Source organism: Girardinichthys multiradiatus, chromosome 15 (assembly GCF_021462225.1).
Source record: "Girardinichthys multiradiatus isolate DD_20200921_A chromosome 15, DD_fGirMul_XY1, whole genome shotgun sequence".
NCBI classification, from domain to species: domain Eukaryota; kingdom Metazoa; phylum Chordata; class Actinopteri; order Cyprinodontiformes; family Goodeidae; genus Girardinichthys; species Girardinichthys multiradiatus.
The window spans coordinates 6056607-6081623 of NC_061808.1; the positions used below are offsets into that span (position 1 = coordinate 6056607).

At 41.3% G+C, this 25017-nt stretch overlaps 1 protein-coding gene and 1 long non-coding RNA gene across 3 annotated transcripts in view; one reads left to right on the forward strand and one right to left on the reverse strand.

Annotated features, from left to right (window-relative positions):
* The window catches only part of fam184ab (family with sequence similarity 184 member Ab), a 212807-nt gene extending 191511 nt beyond the window's left edge, over positions 1-21296 (reverse strand). The window contains exon 1 of one of the 2 annotated variants that reach the window (XM_047388056.1): positions 20555-21296. In XM_047388056.1, the coding sequence (XP_047244012.1) occupies positions 20555-20725 (171 nt within the window). In that variant the 5' untranslated portion in view covers positions 20726-21296. The remainder of the gene's footprint in view (positions 1-20554) is intronic. The other variant, XM_047388057.1, reaches the window with a different exon arrangement.
* A 1325-nt stretch (positions 21297-22621) lies between these two features.
* LOC124882560 lies at positions 22622-24198 on the forward strand. Its single transcript, XR_007041935.1, has 3 exons — positions 22622-22788; positions 23089-23189; positions 23277-24198. It is a non-coding gene; the product is annotated as an uncharacterized LOC124882560 (long non-coding RNA).
* Positions 24199-25017: the final 819 nt, after the last annotated feature.

A 25017-nucleotide genomic window follows, 5' to 3' on the forward strand; every position in this document is an offset into this window, starting at 1 on the left:
TCATGCCGTTATTACAGCTGCAATATTATTGTGAGAATGAAGAGCAGCTCATTCAACACAGACTTTGAGTTCCATTTATAATTTTGGAACCCCGTCGGAGAATGCGTGCTGAACGCCGACGTTCTCTATGTGCCTTGTCCCACAACAAGCCAGTAGCGTTGCTAAGCAACACACAGCTTATCAGGTATGATTACCTTACAACACACACTTCTGCTACAGGTTACGGTGGCTTTTTATGTCCAAAGAAACGTACGCTTTTTGTAGTTGGTTTGGATCGGGGCCGGTTTGTATTCAGACTATAAGCGAACCGCACCAGAGTCCGTTTGGAAGCGGACCGAGACTACCTCAAACAGTGGGTCTCGGTCCAGTTGTTTGGTCTGGACCAGTGTTTGCTTGAGTGTATTCACACCTGCACAAAAGGTCCGGACCAAGGGGGGAAACGAACTTGGGTCCATTTAAAGTGGCAAGTGTGAATATACCCTCTGTTCTGCATATTTGTGTCGTTATTACAGCTGCAATATTATTGTGAGGGTGAAGAGCAGCTCATTCAACACAGATTTTTTGACGTTCTATTTATAAGTTTGGACAGCGTTGGAGAATACGTGCTGAACGCCAAAGAGGACGGTATTCTCTGCTTGCCCGGTTCCACATGCCCAGTGTTGCAACAATCAGCTGGCCAGGTATGATTGGAGTATAACGTACACCTTTGCTATCGGCTACGGTGGCTTGTTATGTCCAAAGAGACGTACATTTTCTGCAGTTGGTTCGGATCGGGGCCAGTTTGTATTCAGACCATAAGCAAACTGCACCAGAGTCCGTTTGGAAGCGGACCGAGACTACCTCAAAAAGTGGGTCTGGTCCGGTTGTTTGGTCCGGACCACGGTTCGCTTGGCTGTATTCACACCTGCACAAAAGGTCCGGACCAAGGGGGGAAACGAACTCTGGTCCGTTTAAAGCGGACCAAAAGTGGCAATACACCCTAACGTGTTAACACAAGCTGGAACCCAGTATGGAAAGATGGCCCCCTGGTGGCCACATTCACAGCTGCCAAGACAGAGCAGAAAGTTGATGCAGCTTCAAGCCTTTAGGAAAATTTAGACTGTTTCTCAGAGCTCCTGAAGGCTCCTTAAAAATTCAATTTCTAGTTTCTGAAGCAGGCTTGCACCATGCAAGAATGTCTAGAGTTTGTTTTGATTTTGACTGAAATTTGCTTGAATGTTTTCAAATTTCTAAGTATATTTAATACCTGTAGTTTCTAGTTTAACTTGTTGTAAATCACTATTGATCGTTTTTATTGTTATACCTGATAGAATCAGTAAAGATACCTTCAGGGACAGGTGGAGGAAGAAATGAGAAGTTTGAAGAGAAAGAAATGGATATCTACAGTTGTCATGAATGACGTATGGTATGGTAGGGTTTCAGGCACCCTCATGTACACATCTGCAAATTATTAAATTCAAATAAATGTATCTTCAACTTGTTTTGATTTATATTTTAATGTTCTGATTTGATCAAAATGTCTAGGAATATTTAATTAGTTATCCATTATTATAAACATGTGACAGAGAGCTTCAAAATGGGAAAGACAAGAAAAGTGCACGGTACTTATGAATCCAAGATGTATTTAGTGGTAACTGTGGCTCAATATATAACATCTGTGTATCTGTGAACACCTGAATCTAAACACCTGTGGGTGTAAGTATGAGCAAGCTTGTGTATATGTCTCTCCATAGAAATATGCAACAACAAGTGTGAGGAGCCACAGACCTGCTCACAGGCCTCACCAGCAGCCATCTACAACAGAGCAGATCCAGCCATGGATCCAGAGACCCGAGACCCCGGGGCACATCACCCCCCAAGCAGAGGCCTGACAGAGCCATGGGGCCCTGGCCCCAGCAAGCAGCCACCGGGAATGAGCCAGCACACACCGAAGCACCCAGTCATGGACATGAGAACCACCAATACACCAGCAGGCAGAGACACCAGCCACCAGCAAAGAGTGGGGCAGGGAGGAAATAGGCCCCACACTTGACGGGGGGCATAAGCTGATCCAGGAGATGCCCATATCTACCATGCCCATATGTAGAGCAACAACTAGAAAGTTTCAAACAATGCTGCAGGTGGAGCCTAGTTTATCTTGCCAACACACACGGTCAGACAGATGTTAACACCGGAAACAAAAATCTTCAAAGCTCACAGTTCACAGAACTGCAACAAAAAATCGGCATCAGTCTCCATAGCAACAGTTTTTAAGGTCCAAATAACTGAGCATTCGTTGTTATGATCAGAAAACTGGTTTTCCTTAAAATAAATCCACACTAAAACAAGGTGAAAATGTAATAACCACTTTCAGCTCTGAAGCTCCTCAATCACCGAGGTAATTCATATACAGTGTTATAGTTAAGAGTTCAGCTGTTAGGATATCCCCTCTCTTCAAAGAGCAAACTGCTGGCTGAATGCTACCACAGGCAGCAGGATTTGGACCTAAGCTATTTTGTTCTTCAGCACCAGTAGTGTTTACATTCACCTTTAAGCTGTTTTAGGCCAATAATTGTCTAAAAATGTTCACAAACCTTTCTTTCTCCATCGCCACTGCAGCTCAATAGGGAACCTCAATGTTCCTTAAAAAGCAGATTTAATTGATAGGTGGGAGTCCACCCAGTGTCACTATTTAAAGTTGCACAAGGCTCCGTAGCTCTGTTACTTGGTTCTGCACATAATGTAAACATCCTACATGCTTTCAGCTTTAACACAACGCTTTAATCGTTCGATATAGTTCATGCCAAACCAAAAGGAGCTGTACCAAAACTTTCCCATACATATTCATGTACCGTTACACCCACAGTAATGTTAGTTTATACGAACAATCAGCACTACTTCCGGCTCATTGCTCTTTGGCAAGCAGTGCAACTTGGTTCAACTTATCTTGAGCATGTTTTTCAGTCTTCAATACACTGGTGGGGGCCTGAACCGAACAGAGTACTGTTTTTAGTTAGATATGAACTAAAAACAGTACTCCACCCACTAGTCTATCATTCTGACCAGCAGAAGGAAAACTACATCACCTGAAAGCCTTAACATTTAGAGCGCAGCTTGCTGCGGTCAATTGGTGAGGATGCAATGATGCTTTCTACCATGGCCAATTACAGACTGGGGGAAGTGAGGAAACATTTTGTTCTTTGTAATTACGTCATGTTCCCTGACACATCTTGACTTTAACAAGTGAAAACGTCAGTGAGCTCAAACAGATTCCTCCTTCTCAGCTGGACAACCATGGACACACAGAGACAATTTTTAACAAAGGAAGAAGAGAGCAGGACATTCAGAGGAGAACAAAGGGGTTGAAACATCTCAGGGTTCCTTCCTACTGGAGAAGAAAAATGATAAGACCAGCTTCCTGATGCTGTAAATCTGCTCCTTCACTGTGTTCTTTAATAACCAGTAATGTTGTTTGGACTTTTAGATGATTCTGCATTAATGCAGAGACAGGACATGTAGCTCTGGCATGAAGGTCATAATATTTTAGGCAATAAAATAATTGATTCCCATGATTCGTTTTAAGCATGAATAAATAATAGATTACTTTAAAATGCAAGGTTTCTGTCTTTAAACCATAGATCACATATTTTTGATAGGGCTGAAGTTGGGATTATGGTCCTGGTTAAACAGCTAACTGTGCCAAGGTTTCAACAATCTATCTGTTGATTGAGATGAGGTTAAGAAATCTGGCAATGGAACACACCCTAAGCATGATACTACCACAACTATGCTTGACAGTTGGTGCAGTGTTCTGAGGTTTGAAAGCCTTACCTTGACTCCAAACATACTCATCTTCAGTGGGGCCAAATAGCTCAGCAGTTGTCTCATAGGACCATAAAGGTTTTCTCCAGAAGGTGATTAGCCTGTCCATTTGAGTATGTGTGAAATCCATTTACGCTTGAAGGTCTCAGCTTGGAGCACCATTTCTTTCTTGGTCTACAGCCCTTCATTCCAAACCCATTTCAGATTGTTAGAGGTTCCTTGGAAATACCTGAATGTTTCTTTCATCTAAAGGTGACATTTTGGGTCAGATACTTGGTTGAGCCATAATTGTAAAAATGAAATATCATTTTTGGTGATTTCTCAGATACAAACAAAAGCTGCAACGTGCAACCGACTACAGTAGAAACTGTTGGTAATGATTACCCAGAGCTCTTAGAAGGGAGAGTTTAATAGATTACTTTAGTTTAAGAGGAAAAAAATTGCTTTTCAATTTTCTGTATATTTGCATATTTAATTCAGATTAAAGATGATGTAGTTCAGCCTGATTAATTAAATGGATATGAGAGAAAGACACATTAGTGTAAGATAAATTTGTCATACACTCAGAAATAAATTAAACATTAAGCCATAAAAGTTCCTCACAAAGTCATTAGCCGTTCAGTGGATCAGTGAGGCAGGTTTCATTTCCGCTTTCCACTCTGTTGAGTAAAAATCCACCACAACACGCTGGAGTGAGCTCTCATGTCAGACATCTTATATGATCGACAATAAAAAGCACACAGATGGCGTTTGCAGACACAGAGACAGGTGAAAGACACTGACTAGGCACTAAGGAGAATTTGTCTGATAAATCAGCCACAACTTACAGCAAGCAAGCTGTGCATCGGTGCTTCTCCATGCCCTGCCTGTAACACTGACATGAAATACTGCAGCATCAACCAATTAAACAGGCCAGAAAATAGAAGCAGCAATATGGTTTAAGGCTGTTCAAACAGGAAGGAAACCTTGAAGGTCAACATTACCAATGACTCATCAAATCATCGTCTTTGCACACTTCCATTGTGTGTCGATCATGCTTTTATTTCTGCGGACAAAGCTCCAGGCTAGTACTTCTCCCTCAGTCCCCATCTTTTTTCTAATCTTCCTGCATGTGTGTGTTTCCGTGTATCTTAATGAAATCTGAGTGAATTGTGACAATAAGCGATGAAGCTTCCTGCAGAGGTTAATAAGCTGTACGTCTTCCAGCAATAGCAGTAGGCCACCATGCACACACACACACACACAGACCACTCTTGAGCTTTCAATCCAAGAAAATTATATTTAGAAATTAAAAAAGCTGAATGGTTGGAGTGTATTTTCATCAGATTGTGAGGAGCAATCTGGCCTGTCTGACACCTCCGGAAACTCTCTAAACCAAATCAGTGGTGCAAAGCACTTCTTGTTCACTTCACTGCAAAACAATAAAAGGGACCCTCAACATTTTCCATATTTCTACGCTTTACAAGACTAAAAGTAAATCTCTCAGTCCTATTTTGTTTTAAATAAAATACAAATTAGCTTAATTTATTACAACCATAATAAATGTTTAATGTAATTTACTGCTAATATATTCTTATTCAATAAATAAGAATATGTGTTCCAGTGAGGCTCATTAGTCAGATTAAAAATAACAACCTTTAAGCAGGTATTAAACATACTGTTCATTAAGTTCATATTTCTGTATCAAAATAGTTTTTTATTGGTCTGATGAAATATTCTAATCCTAAATGAGATGTTCTCAGTGCCTGTAAGCAGAAAATCATCACAATTAACACAAATAAAGGCTTGAAAACATCAGTCTGTGTGGAATTTAAATAATGTGTTTCACTAGTTAACTGATTTAATAAAATGAATGAACTTATAAATATTTTGTAGGACGTGAAGTCGCCCAGTACGGCGGAGCCAGGCCTGGGGTCGGGACTCGTCGGAGAGTGCCTGGTGGCCGGGTTGCTCCTCGCGGGACCCAACCGGGCCAAGCCCGAACGAGAGACACGAGGCCATCCCCCAGTGGGCCCACTACCTGAAGAGGGAACCGTTAGGGACCAGTGCAAAGAGGATTGGGCGGCGGACGAAGGTGGAGACCTCGGCGGCCCGATCCCCGGATGCTTAGGCTGGCTCTAGGGACGTGGAATGTCACCTCGCTGGGGGGAAAGGAGACTGAGCTTGTGCGGGAGGTCGAGAGATATTGACTAGAAATAGTTGGGCTCGCCTCCACGCACAGCGTGGGCTCTTGAACCCATCTCCTCGAGAGGGGCTGGACTCTACTCTGGAGTGGCCCATGGGTTGAGGCGGCGGGGTGGGGTGGGTTTGCTTTTTGCCCCTCAGCTCAGCCGTCTCGTGTTGGGGTTTACCCCAGTGGATGAGAGTCGTATCCCTGCACCTTCGGGTTGGGGATAGGTCTCTGACTGTCGTTTCGGCCTACGGGCCAAGCGGTAGTGCGGAGTACCCGGCCTTCTTGGCGTCCCTGTCGGGGGTGCTGGATAGTGCCCCTCCCAGGAACTCCATTATTCTGCTGGGGGATTTCAACGCCCACGTGAGAAACGACAGGGACACCTGGAGAGGTGTGATCGGGAGGAATGGCCTCCCCGATCTGAATCCAAGTGGTGTTTTGTTATTGGACTTCTGTGCTAGTCACGGATTGTCCATAATGAACACCATGTTCAAACATAAGGGTGTCCATCAGTGCACTTGGCACCAGGACAACCTAGGCAGGAGGTCAATGATCGACTTTCGGCCGAATATTTTGGACACTCGGGTGAAGAGAGGGGCTGTTCACTGTCCACTGATCACCACCTGGTGGTGAGTTGGATCCGCTGGAAGAGGAGAAAGCCGGACAGACTTGGCAGGCCCAAGCGCATAGTGAGGGTCTGCTGGGAACGTCTGGCAGAGCCCTTGGCCAGGGATGTATGCAACTCCCACCTTTGGGAGCTTTGACCAGATTCCGAGGGATGTCGGAAACATAGAGTCCGAGTGGACTATGTTCTCTGCATCTATTGTTGCTGCTGTTGCCCGTAGCTGCGGCCGTAAGGTCTGCAGTGCCAGTTGTGGCGGCAATCCCCGAACCCGGTGGTGGACACCGGCAGTAAGGGACGCTGTCAAGCTGAAGAAGGTGAGTACGGTCGATAGTCGAACCTCGGCTTCAGGAGGAGCAGTGTGGTTTTTGTCCCGGCCGTGGAAGACTGGACCAGCTCTATACTCGAGGGTTCATGGGAGTTTGCCCAACTGGTCCACATGTGTTTTGTGGACCTGGAGAAAGCATTTGACTGTGTCCCTCGTGATGCCCTGTGGGGGTTGCTTCAGGAGTAAGGAATCGGGGTCCCTTTATTAGGAGCCATCCGGTCTCTGTACAAGCAGAGCAGGAGTTTGGTCCCCATTGCCGCCACTAAGTCGGACCTGTTCCCGGTGCATGTTGGACTCCGGCAGGGCTGCCCTTAGTCACCGGTTCTGTTCATAACTTTTATGGACAGGATTTCTAGGCGCAGCCAAGGGCCGGAGGGGGTCTGGTTTGGGGACCAGAGAATTTCGTCTCTTCTTTTTGCAGATGACGTGGTCCTGCTGGCCCCCTCTAGCCAAGACCTACAGCATGGGCGGTTCTCAGCCGAGTGTGAAGCGGCTGGGATGAGGATCAGCTCCTCCAAGTCCAAGGCCATGGTTCTCGACCGGAAAAGGGTGGCTTGTCCTCTTCAGGTTGGAGGGGAGTTCCAGCCTCAAGTGGAGAAGTTTAAGTATCTCGGGGTCTTGTTCACGAGTGAGGGAAAAATGGAACGGGAGATCGACAGACATATCAGTGTCTGCCATAGTAATGGGGGCGCTGTGCCTGTCTGTTGTGGAGAAGAGAGCTGAGCCAAAAAGCGAAGCTCTAGATTTACCAGTAGGTCTACGTTCCTACCCTCACCTATGGCAAGGAACTTTGGGTCATGACCGAAAGAACAAGATCCCGATAAAAGCGGCTGAAATGAGCTTCCTCCGTAGGGTGGCCGGGCACTCCCTTAGATAAAATATTTCTTCTAACCTTGATCAGGCATTTGTATTACATGGATATCAGAGGAAATCGTGGAAATCCCTGTGTAACATTTTTATAATCCTGATTTAGAGGCTTGGAAAAAATGTTTTGGAAAAAGCAGAGTTTCAAAGAGGACTTCACAAATCGTCCTTAAAAAGAACAAACCAACATTATTTGTAAGAATTCAGGATCCAAGGTGCATCATAAGTCTATTTTTAAATAGATGTCAGATTCCAGGACATAACAGTAACTTTAATGCATTAGGCAAACAGATCATACACTGCGACTTAATTCAGTTCAATTCAATTCAGTTCATTTATATAGCGCCAATTCACAACACATGTCTCAAGGCACTTCACAACAGTCAGGTTCATACATTCCAATTAATCCTAATCATTGAACAGTGCAGTCAGAGTTAGTTATTTATTCAAATTGGATAAAAAGTTTTTCTATCTAAGGAAACCCAGCAGATTGCATCCAGTCAGTGACTTGCAGCATTCCTTCCTCCCAGATGAGCATGTAGAGACAGTGGACAGTCACTGGCGTTGACTTTGCAGCAATCCCTCATACTGAGCATGTATGTAGCGACAGTGGAGAGGAAAAACTCCCTTTTCACAGGAAGAAACCTCCAGCAGAACCAGGCTCAGTGTGAGCGGCCATCTGCCACGACCAACTGGGGGTTTGAGAGAACAGAGCAGAGACACAGAGAGAACAAAGAAGCACGGATCCGGGAGTACTTTCCATAGGAAGGAAAAGTAAATGTTAGTGGATGTAGCTCCTTTAGTCGTTTCATCTAGAAAGAAAGGACAGATAAACTCTGAGTCAGTTTTCAAGGTTAGAGTCTGAAAAAGAGCACATATAATTAGTTACAGTAAAGCTCAGTCAATCGCCATGTCTAGGAGAGAGAAAGTGTTAAAGACTAAAAGACAGGGCTATGTGGATCATCGGTAGAGGGTGAGCATTAAGTTGTTGCCAGCAGAAGCTTGGACGATGCCCCTCTCCAGAAAGGTGTCACAGGTAGACACAGAGTCAGGCCAGGTGTAGCTTCTAGGAAGAGAAAAGAGAGAGAACAAGGTTAAAAGCTGAAATAACAACAAATAATGCAAAATTGGAGAGTAGTGTGAGAATGTAGCGCAGAGGGTGAAAGTGGTCATTATGTCCTCCAGCAGCCTAAGCCTATAGCAGCATAACTACACAGATAGTTTCAGTTCAGATTGTTTAGTTAAACGGCGCTTATTTACAACAATGTTGTCACAAGGCACCCCACAAAGGGTCCCACTGATGACCATTGTTATACTAAAAGCCACAAAGATTGGGATACCTCTCTCTGTCAGACTGATTATAACCATTGGAAAAGAGAAGGGGTCAGACAGGTAGCAGAAATGGAGGGTGTGTTTGCACCTCAACCATAACTGAGCCGGTTTAGGCTAAACCTGACTCCCCCTTACTCCATCCAACAGGTTACAGATGCTTCTGTATCACACACCATTTCCTTTATTGTTGCAGAGAGGCATGAAAATAAAAATAAATCTGAAGACACAGCAAGGTTTTTTCCATGCATCCACATCACATGCAGCACCATGAAGCAACAATCCAAGCTGTAAACAGACCCTCATCCAAGAAGCCACTCACTGGAAAACGTGTTACTAATGAAAGGGTCAAAGAGGCCGATCAGTTTTAGTAAAAAGAAAAACAGTGACAAGCCGCAGCATCTTTACCTTTCAAATCAATGAATCAAATCATAAAGTGAATAGCATCCAACAAGGCCAGAGTTTCTCTGGGGCCACTTAACAAATCAATGAAAAACTGATTAAACAGATAAAACACAATGTAACTATAATAATATAAAATGCATATACTCTTAATAGCAGTCCAGTATTTTCATAAAGACATTGTTCATGTTATTTTGCGCCACTGGAACCTCAAATCTGGAACAAATCACAGGAGTGTGAGATATAAAAAACAAGTCTTGCCCTCACTTCATTAGATTAGACATACAGGTCCTTCTCAAAATATTAGCATATTGTGATAAAGTTCATTATTTTCCATAATGTCATGATGAAAATTTAACATTCATATATTTTAGATTCATTGCACACTAACTGAAATATTTCAGGTCTTTTATTGTCTTAATACGGATGATTTTGGCATACAGCTCATGAAAACCCAAAATTCCTATCTCACAAAATTAGCATATCATTAAAAGGGTCTCTAAATGAGCTATGAACCTAATCATCTGAATCAACGAGTTAACTCTAAACACCTGCAAAAGATTCCTGAGGCCTTTAAAACTCCCAGCCTGGTTCATCACTCAAAACCCCAATCATGGGTAAGACTGCCGACCTGACTGCTGTCCAGAAGGCCACTATTGACACCCTCAAGCAAGAGGGTAAGACACAGAAAGAAATTTCTGAACGAATAGGCTGTTCCCAGAGTGCTGTATCAAGGCACCTCAGTGGGAAGTCTGTGGGAAGGAAAAAGTGTGGCAGAAAACGCTGCACAACGAGAAGAGGTGACCGGACCCTGAGGAAGATTGTGGAGAAGGGCCGATTCCAGACCTTGGGGGACCTGCGGAAGCAGTGGACTGAGTCTGGAGTAGAAACATCCAGAGCCACCGTGCACAGGCGTGTGCAGGAAATGGGCTACAGGTGCCGCATTCCCCAGGTCAAGCTACTTTTGAACCAGAAACAGCGGCAGAAGCGCCTGACCTGGGCTACAGAGAAGCAGCACTGGACTGTTGCTCAGTGGTCCAAAGTACTTTTTTCGGATGAAAACAAATTCTGCATGTCATTTGGAAATCAAAGTGCCAGAGTCTGGAGGAAGACTGGGGAGAAGGAAATGCCAAAATGCCAGAAGTCCAGTGTCAAGTACCCACAGTCAGTGATGGTCTGGGGTGCCGTGTCAGCTGCTGGTGTTGGTCCACTGTGTTTTATCAAGGGCAGGGTCAATGCAGCTAGCTATCAGGAGATTTTGGAGCACTTCATGCTTCCATCTGCTGAAAAGCTTTATGGAGATGAAGATTTCATTTTTCAGCACGACCTGGCACCTGCTCACAGTGCCAAAACCACTGGTAAATGGTTTACTGACCATGGTATCACTGTGCTCAATTGGCCTGCCAACTCTCCTGACCTGAACCCCATAGAGAATCTGTGGGATATTGTGAAGAGAACGTTGAGAGACTCAAGACCCAACACTCTGGATGAGCTAAAGGCCGCTATCGAAGCATCCTGGGCCTCCATAAGACCTCAGCAGTGCCACAGGCTGATTGTCTCCATGCCACGCCGCATTGAAGCAGTCATTTCTGCAAAAGGATTCCCGACCAAGTATTGAGTGCATAACTGTACATGATTATTTGAAGGTTGACGTTTTTTGTATTAAAAACACTTTTCTTTTATTGGTCGGATGAAATATGCTAATTTTGTGAGATAGGAATTTTGGGTTTTCATGAGCTGTATGCCACAATCATCTGTATTAAGACAATAAAAGACCTGAAATATTTCAGTTAGTGTGCAATGAATCTAAAATATATGAATGTTAAATTTTCATCATGACAATATGGAAAATAATGAACTTTATCACAATATGCTAATATTTTGAGAAGGACCTGTAAACATTTTGTGAATTTCAAGAGACAGAGATTCAATAACTGCCTTACCTTGCATATGAAGTGTCTCTGGTTGATTGAGCATTTAGAGTCTCACAAAACATCAATAATATATCACTATTTGATAGCATTTGTCTGTTTTAGGCAAAATAGGTGGAGAAAAAGCACCAAACGTAGGATTTCTTTTGGTTCATTGCTTGCAACATACCGTTTTTCTGTAAACAAGCCTTTAAAATTTGCACATTCTTGTTTTCCAGAGGGAAAGGTTAGCTAACAAGATTTATAGGCATAACTCCTCTGCATGTACATATTTACAATCAAATGTAAAACATTTGATTTTGATTTTTTTCAGAGGCTTTTAATGGCCAGGCTGAATGATCTGTAGCAGCTTCAGGACAACATAATCGTTAGCTTCCCTGAGCAATATTCGATTGGCTGATAGTTTATGTAGAATTGAATATTTAGAATTACCCAGACTTACTGAAAATGAGACTGAATTACCTAGAACTGAACCTAGAACCAACAGAATGTGACATAAAACACATTAGTATTTTGTAGCAAAGCATTAATTATATGAACTAAGCAAATGCATTAGGAGATGCAATAATAACATTACTAATAGCTTAAAACTTAAATCATTATTGTCATAAAAACCAAAATTACCAATACTAAATGTCACTATTGCTCATTCACTGTACCTTGCCTTTCAATAGTATAGGAAGATTCCCCCTCATGCATCGCCTTTCTACATTAAACACAGTTGAATACATAATTTCATCACCTGATAAGACAAGCTGCAACTGATTTGTTTGGACACGAGAAAAGCAGCGCCAGATCTCTCACATACCATATATACCTCAGCCTCTGTGCCAAGGTAGCAGAATAGGTGCGACTGCTACTCAAATATTACAGCGTTGACCCAATAATAACTATTACTTAAAGTGTAACTGAACCCGATGTAAAAGCCCCGTATGGAGCCCTGCGGGCCTGAGCCTTATCAGTTTGAGCCACTGGCTCAAGGTGCTGACTCAGTGATGCCCGAAGCCGGCGGTGCCAAGGCAGTGGAGGTCAGAATGGGTGCATGTGTCTGAGTGAAATTGTTTTATACCCAAACATGCGGCTGTGACGTAGACATGTACCAAGCTGTACCGTTTGAGCCAAAAGGAAAATTCAACTCCAGTAGCCATTGTTCAACCCCGAATGATTGAAACTGAAAAACTTTCTGATTAAGGCCTTTAAGACTAATGATGTGAAATCAGCTTAAATGGCTTCTTGTCTTCATGCAGTCAAGTTGCCTGGTGCATCATACACAAATACCAAGGATTGCATTGGAAGCACATGGCCTCTATCTAGTGATCAGAGTGTGGACGACACCCAGTACTTACTTTACAGTATTAAGCTTTATTACTGTGATGATGGACCAGAAAGGATTGTACAGACACTTGTGCAGTAATTAAGTTTCAAAGACGTCTTTAGCAATAGCAGCATCAATACAATAATATAACTGTGACTGGAAAATCTGTTTAATAATATATGTTTAATTATGCCTAATGTCACCAATTTGCATCATTCCAAAATGTATTTATGTTTAATAATCTATTTTATGTGCTACATTCAAATAAAAATATTCTACTTAATTTAGCCTCTGCTTGACAGCAAAAAAGACTATTCATTTTTTATTTTGATATAATTGTAACTAAATTCAGGCAGTTAAGGGTTATTTTAGCTAATAATTATTTGCTCACTTGGGGGCACCCAGAGCTGTATTTCATTTCTAGATAGTCTGTTCATCCTTAGATATGGAAAAATAATATTTGAGACAGTAACGTGAAAAGTACAGTACCCTGTCCTGACACAGCAAGACACTGAATTCCACACCCTCAATCCCAATAAACATCCATTATTCCCAATGGAAGCGCATCAAAAGTGACAAAACATGCTTCAAAGACTCAGTCGTACATCAACTATTTCATGAAATCTGTTAAACTGCCTCACATTTAGATATGCATAATACACATTTTAATGCATCAACAAACATGGCATGATAGGTAATAGTGTTAAAATCCAAAGTGGGTGTAGTTTTTCTTTGTCTAACAGGTCATTTCACAGTTTTGACAGCCTTTAAATTGATAATTTGCTAACGATATTCAAGAAACAACATTGAGAGATTAAACTCACTATCATCAGTATCCTCTCAGTCTGGAGCCGTGTTGCTCTGACCATCTGCTTTCTGATCCTGCCCAACCCTCGCTATATGGACTGCACTACCACCCCATTAATTATGGCATCGGAACAAACAAATATCTGGGAAGTAATGATGGCGTATTCTGTTTCAGCAGAATGGCCCAGAACCAAATTCCTAACTCATGCCATCAACATTAAGTTTTATAAAGAAGGAGTCTTATTTGTGTTTTGTTTTTGTTTTTTTAGATTTGTATGAAGCTGTCTGCTTAGATACTTTATGGGAAAACACTTTAGGAGCACAAATATAAAAAGGAATTATTCCATTATAATTCTGCTGCAGTGGGTCTGGAAAGTGTAGACACAACTTTAAAAATTCCAGGTTTTTGTGATGTAAAGGTAGAATGTTCAACATTTAAGGTGAAACTTTTCCTGCACAATTCAACTGAAAAAAGACACAAATCAGCTAGGAGGGGGGTGTTAAATGGTGGCTGCATAAATCTGTACACCCTTAAAATTTGTTAAACTACCTTTTCATTAATGTCCATACTCAAACTTCTTTGGTAGAAGACTGTCAGCATCTCATCTTTACAGGGCAATATTTTCCTACTGGGCCTTGCAAAGGTTTCCAACGCTATCCGATTGAGAGAACATCTCTGATCCAGCGCTGTCCTCAGGTGCCCCCTTAGCTTTACTAATATCTAGTTCTGAACTCTGGCTAGGCCAATCTAGAACTTCTTTTATTGATGTATGGTTGATGTCACAGTGATGCTTTAAAATAAAATCCCTCTTCATCTTAGGGTTTCCAGCAGATATTAACTATGTACACATACATACTATCTATTTCTGTTATAGAAAACAGCCTTAGACCACGTTCAGGGGCCGGGGCCTGGGGTCGGGGCTAAATCCCGCAACAGCCTGCGTCCAGGACTGAGGCCTCTGTACATGGGTCGTGTGCCTAACCTGTGCCACCAGCGCCGTGCCCGAAAATTGAGTTTTTGATTAGACTTTTTGGTCTGTGACTACGTGTCATGGGTTTGAAGGGGACCGATTTTCCGACAGGAGTTCAGGAGCAGCATGGTGAGTTTTCATAATAACGAAAAACAAAAACTTACAGGACTGCACGAAGAAGACAGGACACGGAACCAACGAAAGGAACCAGCAGGGAACAATGAATAGCTAGAACACCTCTGAGCTGCTGAAACAGGCCCAGCAGAGCTACGTCTTGAGCGTGCTTAGGAAAAATAAACACTTCTCACCCAGATTAGAACTGTTACCATCAGGCAGATGCTATAGATCAGTTAAAGCAAGGACAAGCAGATTCAACAACAGTTTCTATCCAACAGCAGTAGCTAAACTCAACACATCTAGAATATAAAGGAAACGCAATCATGGGAATGTACAATCAGTATGAATGTATATTCACGTGTTTTCATTTAGTGCTTTTAACCACTGCTTATAATTACATATTTTTCATAAATTATATTATTGCTTACTCACAGACCAGATAGCCGTTTTTTAGTTTTATTGTACTTAGGGTTAGGGTTACATTCTGATTCTGGACAATTTCAAATACTGAGACGTGATCAACGACATTGGAATCAGACCAGTTTAGTCACTGGAATGCAGCTGTGGGAGAGAACTGAAATTCTGGAAGTTTTTTACATGGAGTGCGCATGTTCTCCCCGTACATGCTTGGGTTTCTCTGGCATGACCTCAAGCGTGACGAGTCGCCGTTCTCCCGCTGGCAATCTGATGGACGAGTCTGTGTTCGTAGGCTGTGCAAAGTTTGGTGGAGGAGGGATGGGCTTGGCCCCCTAGTTCCAGTGAAATGAACTTTGGATTCTTCAGCACACCAAGACATTCTGGACAACTCCCAACTTAGTGGGAACAATTTGGAGATGGCCCCTTCCCCTTCCAACATGACTGTGCAGCAGTCCACAAAGTAGGGTCCATGAAGACATGGATGACAGAATTTGGTGTGGATGAGATTGACTGGCCTGCACAGTCCTGATCTCAACCCGATAGAACACCTTTATGATGAATTAGAGCAGAAATTGAGATCCAACATCAATCTATGACCTCACAATGTGCTTCTGGAAGAATGGCCAAAAATTCTCATGAACATGCTCCTAAACCTTGTGGACAGCCTTCACAGAAGAGCTGGTCATAACAATGATTTCAATCCAGTGTCACATGATAAAATGAAACAATTTAACAGGTTTGACATGTACAACGCAGCATTTTGTAAAATCAAAGACCAAACAATTGGTGCATAACTCTGCATGAATTTTAATATTATAACATATCTAAGTGAAACTGTAAGCCTGGCCAACTACAGCTAAAATGATGCATATTCAATGGTCAAACATATCAACTATATATTCTTAATACATAGGACATAGAAAATATTTAAAATATGTGGTTAAATTCAATGGTTAGGAATAAAGTCTGCGTCTAAGGATCAATGATACCATAGTTACCGATTGGTAAGATGTAGCCTTTAGGTTGAGCTGTAAGAAACAAGCAGGTAAAGTAAAATGTTACTATCCTAATATTTTTACATCTTTATTTTGACATGACTAGACTTAGGAGGTGTAAACAAACAAAGTTGAAATATTTGCTCCAGGAGTGGACCATTTATAAGGAAGATAATGTTCTGGTGCTCCATCACTACACACAGTCAACACAACGGTATTTGACTCTGTCTCTTTCAATCCCTTTGTCCAGAACACACGAGTGCTCAGAGGTCTATTTCTGACTCACTCACTTGAAGACGAAAGTCAGTCAGGCATTGCTGATGAAATGCACACACACACACACACACATACACATTTTATTTTATACATCATTGTCTTGATGAAGTAAGCAGACATGTTGCACTGGGCTTCCCAAAGCTCTCACAGTAGCTGAACTTCAGGTCTCACAAGCTGATTCTTTTCAGAAACTCATCAACCCATTTCTTAAAGTACACGCAAGAGCTCTGAACTATAATTTATATAAAACACGTTGCCATGGCAGCAAAGCATCTGTGCTGCCTCCTTAACAATAAATCCAACCTTTGAAACAGAAATAAAAACTTATAAAATAAAGCTTTCAAAAGAGGGAAAAAAATCATGGCAGGCAGAGGCTGGATAACACAAAGAGATGAGAACGGCTTTGTGGAATTAAAGATTACTGCAAGTCTTAAATAACAGTGGCAGCTAACAAGTCCTTCATCACAAATCATGAAATTCAGAGGCGCTGGAGAGCTGCAATCAATGACCAAACTCACTGATTATGCATGAAATCCCAGCAAAAACCTATTTTTCAGGAGCACGGGATGAAAGCTGACACTAGAAGGCTGCCTGAAGTCCTGCGGATCATAAGATTTCAAATCCTGCAAAAAGATGACAAAACAGGCAGGAAATGTTTTATAAAAAAAAATAAAGGAGAAGGCTGACAAGAATAATGGTTGGTCAAAATACGAGACCAAACTTCCAAACGTTTCAGTCCCTCAGGGTTTGTCCTCGGCAGCTGAAAGACGCTGAAATCACTCGGCTCGGGATGTCTGGAGAGCTGCCCGGTGAGGTTCAAGGTTGGTATTTATTCCTGAACGCCTCCTCTGCTCAGCAGAGATCAGCGGTCAGTGTGAGCAGCAGATGGCCCGAACACTGTCGGCCTATTCCCCAGCTTTGTTGATGTGGCCTTATACAACACGGCACTGGAGAGGCGAGGCTCAGATGTGTCACTGGTGGGAATGTGTGTGGCTTGCATTATGAAAATACAATCTACTATCATTTCAGTTGGTGCAAGCCTGTCAGAAAACATTGGTTATCATCACTTTATGCAGACTGTATTGTTTAATCAAATCTAATTCTTTCTCCTATTGGCCATTCACATGTATAGTGCCTTTTTAAGCTTACTGAACACTTAACACAAATTGCCAAATTTGTTCTGTTCCTGACTGCAATGAATAGCTGACCTTGCCAGAAAAATGTCCATGAAATATAATAAAACTTTACATTTCGGCATTATGGGGGCATCAGAAATGCTAGTTCTGGCTACTTTCACTCTGATAATGAACTGGGATCTGTAAGGCACATTCAATCACCCAGTCATCTCACTTTGAGGTTGTATTATGGAAATGCATTCAGTAAAGGCCGATGCAGAGCTTTCAACTCTTTTCCTGGAAACTTTAAAGAAAAACACGAAAAAACTGAGATAACATGTAATGTAGACAATGCAACAGATGGGCTAAATGTTTTTGCATCTTCAGGAAAAGTCATCTCTGGGCGTCGGTGTTCCTGCATAAAGTTATTTTCGGGTCGGCCATCTTCTATGAGAATGTGCGGTTCCATAAAAAACTGAAGATCTTCGATAGTGAAACCTAGACAACCAGTCTCCCCCTGTCCTCCCTACAAATGGCTTCCATGTGTTTTGTCACCAAATCTTCCTAAAATCCCAGCTGTGTTCTCACATAGGGTTCAAACATTTTGCTGTAGATGAATGGATTAAAAGTCAAAACTATTGCAGGATTAAACTGGTGAAAAAATAGCAAGGAAAATACCAACAGGCAAACTCAAAAGGCCAGTGATTAGTCACCTGATGTCTCATGTGATGTCACCAGAGGTGCAGGCGTGTGGATACTTGTTTTTGGAAGGACAGATTTTATCTTGACGAAATAACAATTTACAACAAAATAGCAAAACAAATCGAAAAGGTGACCATGACATGTTACTCTAGAGATGACAAACTAAATCTAAAGAGTTTCACTGATTTTACAGGAAGGTCTGACTGGTAGCTTTAAGTACTGTTTTGCTCTAAGACATTTTGAAAGCTTGGAGTTGGCTAAAATAGCGGTCCAACTCAAACAAAATCCATCGTTAATTAAACAATTAAAACTCTTTTTGTATCCCAATGGGAACATAATGTTTCCAATGTCCTTGTTGTTCAGATTATATTAGATGAAAAATTAACGAACCTTGAAAAAACAGTCTTTGCATGTTTATAGTAACTAGAGTCGTTGCTGCACTACAGGCTTAGTCCGTGCTTAGCCTAAAGCTGCTATCCTGTTTTTTTTTTTCCCAGCGGACTATTGCCAAACAATGAGAAATCCTACTAAGAGAACAGATTTCTATGTTCAGAGTCAGCGTTGGATCCTCTATGAACATCTGAGGCATCAGACCTTTCCCAACATACATCTTAGATCATAGAAAAGCCACCTGACAAGCATTTAAGACTCCAGTAGAGCAGCAGCTTCACGATAATGACAGACTGGGGGCCCAAACGGGCCTCAACATGGACTGAATGCTTTAGAAGGTTCACTACACTGTTAGACATTTTCAGTTTATTAAGAGACAGATGAAAGCTGTGATCCGCAGGGCTAAAAAACATTTTTATATCTATCTGAAATAAGCGCGAAAGCACACAAGTAGACTGGGTGAAGAAGATCATCCCAGCCATCTGGCCAAAAACAAATCCCTCGGAATGAGCTCCGAAATCTAATACACCAACAATACCCCGAGCTTTTCACGCAATATTGCTCTGTAGACTCAGTGTATTGTGAATTTTAGACAAACACACCGAGGCATTACAACACTAAAGTAGTTTGAACTATTCTAAGTGGGTAAAATAAAAGGAAGCAAAGAGAAACGACGGGTGATTAATCTACACGGTCCATATCCAGGTGCATCATAAAAAATTCGAATATCATTGAAAACCTGATTTCTTTTAGCAATAACGTACAAACGAGGAACTCATCCACATTTATTACACACAGAGTATATAGTGTTAATTTCTATATTAGGCTTGCAGTTAATGAAAACCCAAAGTTCAGTTACTCAGAAAACTTTAAATATTGAATAAAATCCATTAAAAAAAGGGTATTTCCTTACAGAAATGTTATGTTATGGCCTCCACAATGATGCAGAAAACAGCTGATTTGATGGTTATGGACACCCTCTAGTAAGCCACAAAAGGTCATTGTTAAAGACTCTTGCTGCACACAGACTGCCATATCCAAGCATATTAATGCAAAGCTGAGAGGAAGGAAAAAGTGCCACACTGTCAAAAGTACCAATACCTGGTTTAATGACCATAGCATGACTGTGCTTGATTGGCCAGCGAAATGGCCCAATGGAAACCCTACAGAGAATCTATGGAGAAAGATCACAGCCACCAGAAGCAACAATGAGATGAAGGCCACTGATAAAGCAAGATGAACTCTCTTAACTCCTCAGCAGAGCCACAGGCTGATTACCTCCACGTCACGTTGCGTTGATGTGCAAAAAGTAGGTCCAACCAACAATTATCTGTATTGAGAATCTTTTTTATTGGTCTGATGTGATGTACACATTTTCTCATGACTTGAAACTTGGCTTTTCAAAGCTGTAAGCCACAATCACCAAAGGTATCTCTAATAAACACTTGAAATATATTTCACGTTTTGTATCAAATTACTGAAATAAATAAACTTTCTTAACGATATTCAAGATGCACCTGTAGAGGTGTCCTTGTAGTGCAGGGGCCTGTCTCCCTGCTTCAGCACACCTGATTCATATGATTCATTGAACTCCAGGGACAACAGGGCAGGAATTTAAGTATGTGCATTTATTATTTAAAGTTTGCAGAACAAAAGCCAAAATTGGGTTACAATAAATTAGGTGTTTATTTTTATTTTAACATGCGGGACACTGATGGCTGGAGAAGGAGGGCACTGTTTAACTGTTCCTCTTTTTATTTTTTGGCAAGTTAGTCCTAAATTAAAAACTTGAACTTTTTGAATTGTGTATCTTTGGCTCACAAAGTTATATTTAATGTGGAGGGCAGGTTTTTAATTAAACAAAGCCCTAATGTAGTGGTTTATATCTGAAACCCAGTGGGGAATCTTACGTTTGACAATATATTTTCTATTAATCGGGAATAAATTGAAACCGAGTTTTGGTGGAAGAATGGGAGAGGGTCTTAATAAACCGGGTCCTCACCTTGGTTAGCTGTGCGATCTTCTTGCTCATCCTCAGGTGCAGGTCCTGGGTATATTCCATGGCGATGCCGGACTGGAAGGAGGCGGTGGATGCTGAGGAGGAGGAGGATGAAGTAAATTTCCCCTGACCGGTAGGGCAGTAATACTGCTGCCAGCCCGACCCAGTCGCCATCTTCAACGATGATGCTTGACTGAGGTACGGGCAGTGTTGAGTAACTGGAGGGGGGCTAGCTCCGAGCGGTGCAGAGACACACAGAGCTGGGACAGCGTGTTTCAGCGAGGCACTGCAAGAATTAATCAAAAATAGGAAGCCTTTCTGGCACAGAGACTGCTAGAAACCGCGTTCATTTTGCCCGCTTCCCGTTAATAATAAACTAAAGGGTCAAATTTGACCAGTTTAACCCCAGAAAATGCCAGCTACTAGCATCATCTCCGTTATCAGCGGGTCGTAGTGCGGGCACCTTGCGCGGATGTGAAGCCCCGTTCTCCCGGGCGGCTGGCTGCCTCCCAGTCGGTCACCTTGGTACCGAATGTTTCTCAGCGGAAGCCGTTAGGAGTGATTCCTCCCCGAAGCATTGCGGCTACATTTACCGGACAGAGTGAGCGGAGACCGGAGGGTCTGTGTGAGGGACTTGGAGAGAGAGTGTGCGACAGGCTCGGCGGTTGGTTGCTGCTCCTCTGTTGCCATGGATCACCTCAACAGTTGATGCTGCATTCACGAAGGATGGGAGCAGCGCTGCGTTCACGTACCGTCGGAGCGACGGACTCACGTCCAGACAAGCAGTGGCGGTTCTTGCGTGAATGAGTCCCTGCGTCTAATTGCGCTTTTTGTATATACATTTAGAATACTATTAATATTAATTGTGTAATATACAGGAAAGTTTTTGCCACGCATAAATGTTTCAAATGATCAAAACAAAATTTAAATCAAGTTAAAAAGCAGTTAAAAAAAAAAAAAACAATTATTTATTAAAGGAAAAGTCTTCTAATCCAATCTGGCCCAATGTCAAAAAGTAATTACACCCTAAACCTAATAACTGGTTTTTGTCTTTGGTCAGCAGTTGGCTTTGCCGTGGAGCCTTCCCACAAAGGTTTCCCGATTCTACAGGTCATGCATTAATCAAAACTGGGTCTGGCTCGTGAAAGTGAACTAAAAATGGGGTTTTTCATGATTTAACAATGGAGAAAGTCATATTTCCACATAAGGCATCTGGAGGTTTGCAACAGATGCACAATATGTAGAGAAATAAACAGGAATATTTACAACCCCTGTCAAAAAAAATATGGAACTATTTTGCTGGATGGAGCCTTGCCACATTTCACCACAAGCTTTCAATCGGACTGAGATTAGAACCTTTTGCCGTACATACCAAGAAGCTGATGTTCCAGAAGAACATGTTTAACTCCGGCTTGATTTTCTTTAAATTCCTTTGTTGGGCATTTTGTATTTTCAGAATTTTTTTGCTTTAAGGTTTTGTTCTGATGATTTAATGTCTTCTTTGGTCTGCATGGTTACCATTAGCAATTTACCTTTTTTTGTTTGCATTTGTTCCAAATTTTAAACCTCTTTTTCCTTGAAGATTTTTCATCCTTCCTATTGTTTCAACTGGCAGTTCTCCTGCTGATCCAGATATTTGGTTTGAAATGCCAAATTTCACGGTGTTTCCATTATTTATAAATCTACTTTATTTGAAAGAACTCACCATTTATTAGTTATTGTATGTACGGATGCACATTTTCCAAAGCCTTAACAGCAGTTCATTCTTTTTATAAGCTGATTCCATAATTTTTTTAACAAGGAATGTAAGAAAGCCTTTATCAGAAAAAAAAACATATTTAATCTAGTATAATAAAACACTAAACAGCTTAGTGTTTATTCTAGTGTGTGAATATAACGTTCAGAACATGTTGCCATGCTGCAAATGTGTTTTGATGGTTCTTTTCATTTAAAAAAGATGGTCAATCCTAACATTCAGCTGTATCGTTTGAATAAATATTCAAACTAGAATAAATTCCCTTTTTTTTTGTGAAAAGTAAGCTTAATCTGGGGAAGTCATTGGTGCACGATTCCGTTGAACAACATAGATGCATCGAGTTGAGTCTTAGTGACGGCCCTTCATCTATCAAAGCATGAAGGGGGAAGGAGAAAAAAAAAAAAAAAAAAATTCAAGCTGACTGGAACGGCAGCTACAGGCGGTATCTCACATACTCATAATCACAGGGATGACGCAAACGGTTTGTCTTCTGTATACTATTTATTTTTTCACAACTCTGGGGGCATGCAATGCATTTGTTTCCAGATGTTCATGCAGAAAAGTGTTTCCAAGGAACACACAAATTACCTGAAGGCTTTGGTGTGCTGGAATTCAGACAAACAGCCGCCATAGAAACACGCTGATTACTGAGAACTTGATTTTTTAAGAAATGACAACTTTGATGAAATTTAGCAACAACAAAAGCATAGAACGAAATGTCAAAACACCTAAATTATTTAAGTTTATTTTTTACCTAATCAAATGTGCTTCAACCAACAAGGTGGCAGTCCGCAACAAAACAGTACCTGCAGATGAGTCCGACTTCAGGGTGGCATAGTGGTCCCGTAAGCGCTTTTGTCTCATAGCAAGAAGCTCCTATAGGTTCGAATCCCAGCTGGACCCTTTGTTTTATTTTGAAATGATCATTCCGCAATATTGACATTGGGATCCTCCTCGTTGAACCTGAAGGTGCTGTGCCATCATCCTCCCTGCATCTCAGCCCAGCTTCATTGAAAATCATCATTGAAGGAGAAGTGGTGATGGACAACATTCAAGACTTGCCAAAAGTTAAGTGCATTCTCTTTGGACTTTCATACGCAATGCATCTCACCTACCCCAGGTCTATGAAGCTCACGTTCCAGTTTATCCAACAGGTACTTCTAGAGCTGGGCCACAGTGAAATTAAACCAAAGTTATAAACATTAAAAAACCAGCTTGCGATGTAAAGCAATGTTGTCTTGTGTGTTGTGCTACACCTGCAGGTTCTGCCACAGTTTTTACTGTTTAAGAAAGTTTACAATGTTATGAGAGACGTGAATGTCCACCCATTTGTGCTCTATACAGTACCAGATATATTGGCGGATGCTCAGGACTGAGTAGTAACACTCAGTTAATATAATGCAGTTAAAGGAAAGTTTGGCATTTTTCATGTAAATGCCCATTCTGTGTGCTCGATTGACCAAAACGATTTCCTGCTCATGGGGCTGTGCAGTAGTGCCTTCATAAATCCACATCTGCTGCACTCCTTGCCTGTCCAGAGGGCAATCTAGAAATGTATGTTGAAATAACATGTAGTTCCTCCTTAACAGAAACATGACTACATATTTTGCAAAATAAGTTTTCTCAAACAATTTAGCAGCACAGGGATTTATTGCAAAATCTTCCCTTTTAACACAGTTCATTTGTCCTTATTCAAGTTGAAAATTTAGAACATTACGTCCAGTTTTAATGTGTCAAGTTTTTCACAAGCATACATATAATGTTGAATGCTGCTCAATTTGTATTCCTTCTCTAATAAGAATTGATGTCAAGCACTTTTAATGCCTATATTTCTTGCCTTTTAGATGGCAAGCTTTTTTTTTCAGTGGCTACTGTTTCAATACCATTTTTGTACTCGTAACAAACCTGATTACAAGTTACACTTAAAATGTTCTTTTGCAGAAACTTTCTATGAAAAATAAATATATTGGAACATTAAAATGTATTGTTTAATTCTTTCCATTCTGTACAATTTGAAGATTAAAGATCAAAAGGGTAATTTAATTAGAGGAAAGGTCTTTACTTATATTAACTAAATATAAGTAGCTTTAAATAATGTTATATTGGTTATTTGCTTCAAGATTATCTTAAAATAGTTATTTTATACAACTAGGAAGAAATTTTTGAGCTAACCAATTTTAGTAAAGACTGCTAAATGTGTTTGTTACATTGTACTATAGTTGGAGGTTAACATAACTAAACCTGTTTAGTTTAATCTTTGTGTAAAAACTAGAATGGTTTAAGCCAACGCAATTTTCTAGTAAAGTCAACTAAATCGCGTAAAGAGTGTATAGGTTCGAATCCCAGCTGGTCCCTTCCTGTTTGGTGCCATCTGACACAATCCAAAGAAATGCATCTTATGACTGGACTCGCCGTCTTGCTCCTAATGTTGTTTAAATTAATATCTTAAAAGAACAAGATTTCTTTTCATTTTGATTGTTCTCTCCTGTCTTGGTTCTTGCAAGTAAATGGGGATAAAGAAATAGCCATGTACTATTACAAAAAGTTTAGCATTTTGGAGGAATTGAGTGACACCTGTCTGGCCGGTCGAATTGACACTTATTTATTAGTTTAAAATGTACACAATGACTCTTCTGCTGGAACGTCAATTAGTTGAGGTGTTCCACAAGACTTTGTATTTGGCCCAAATGTATTCCATTTCTGTGCAACT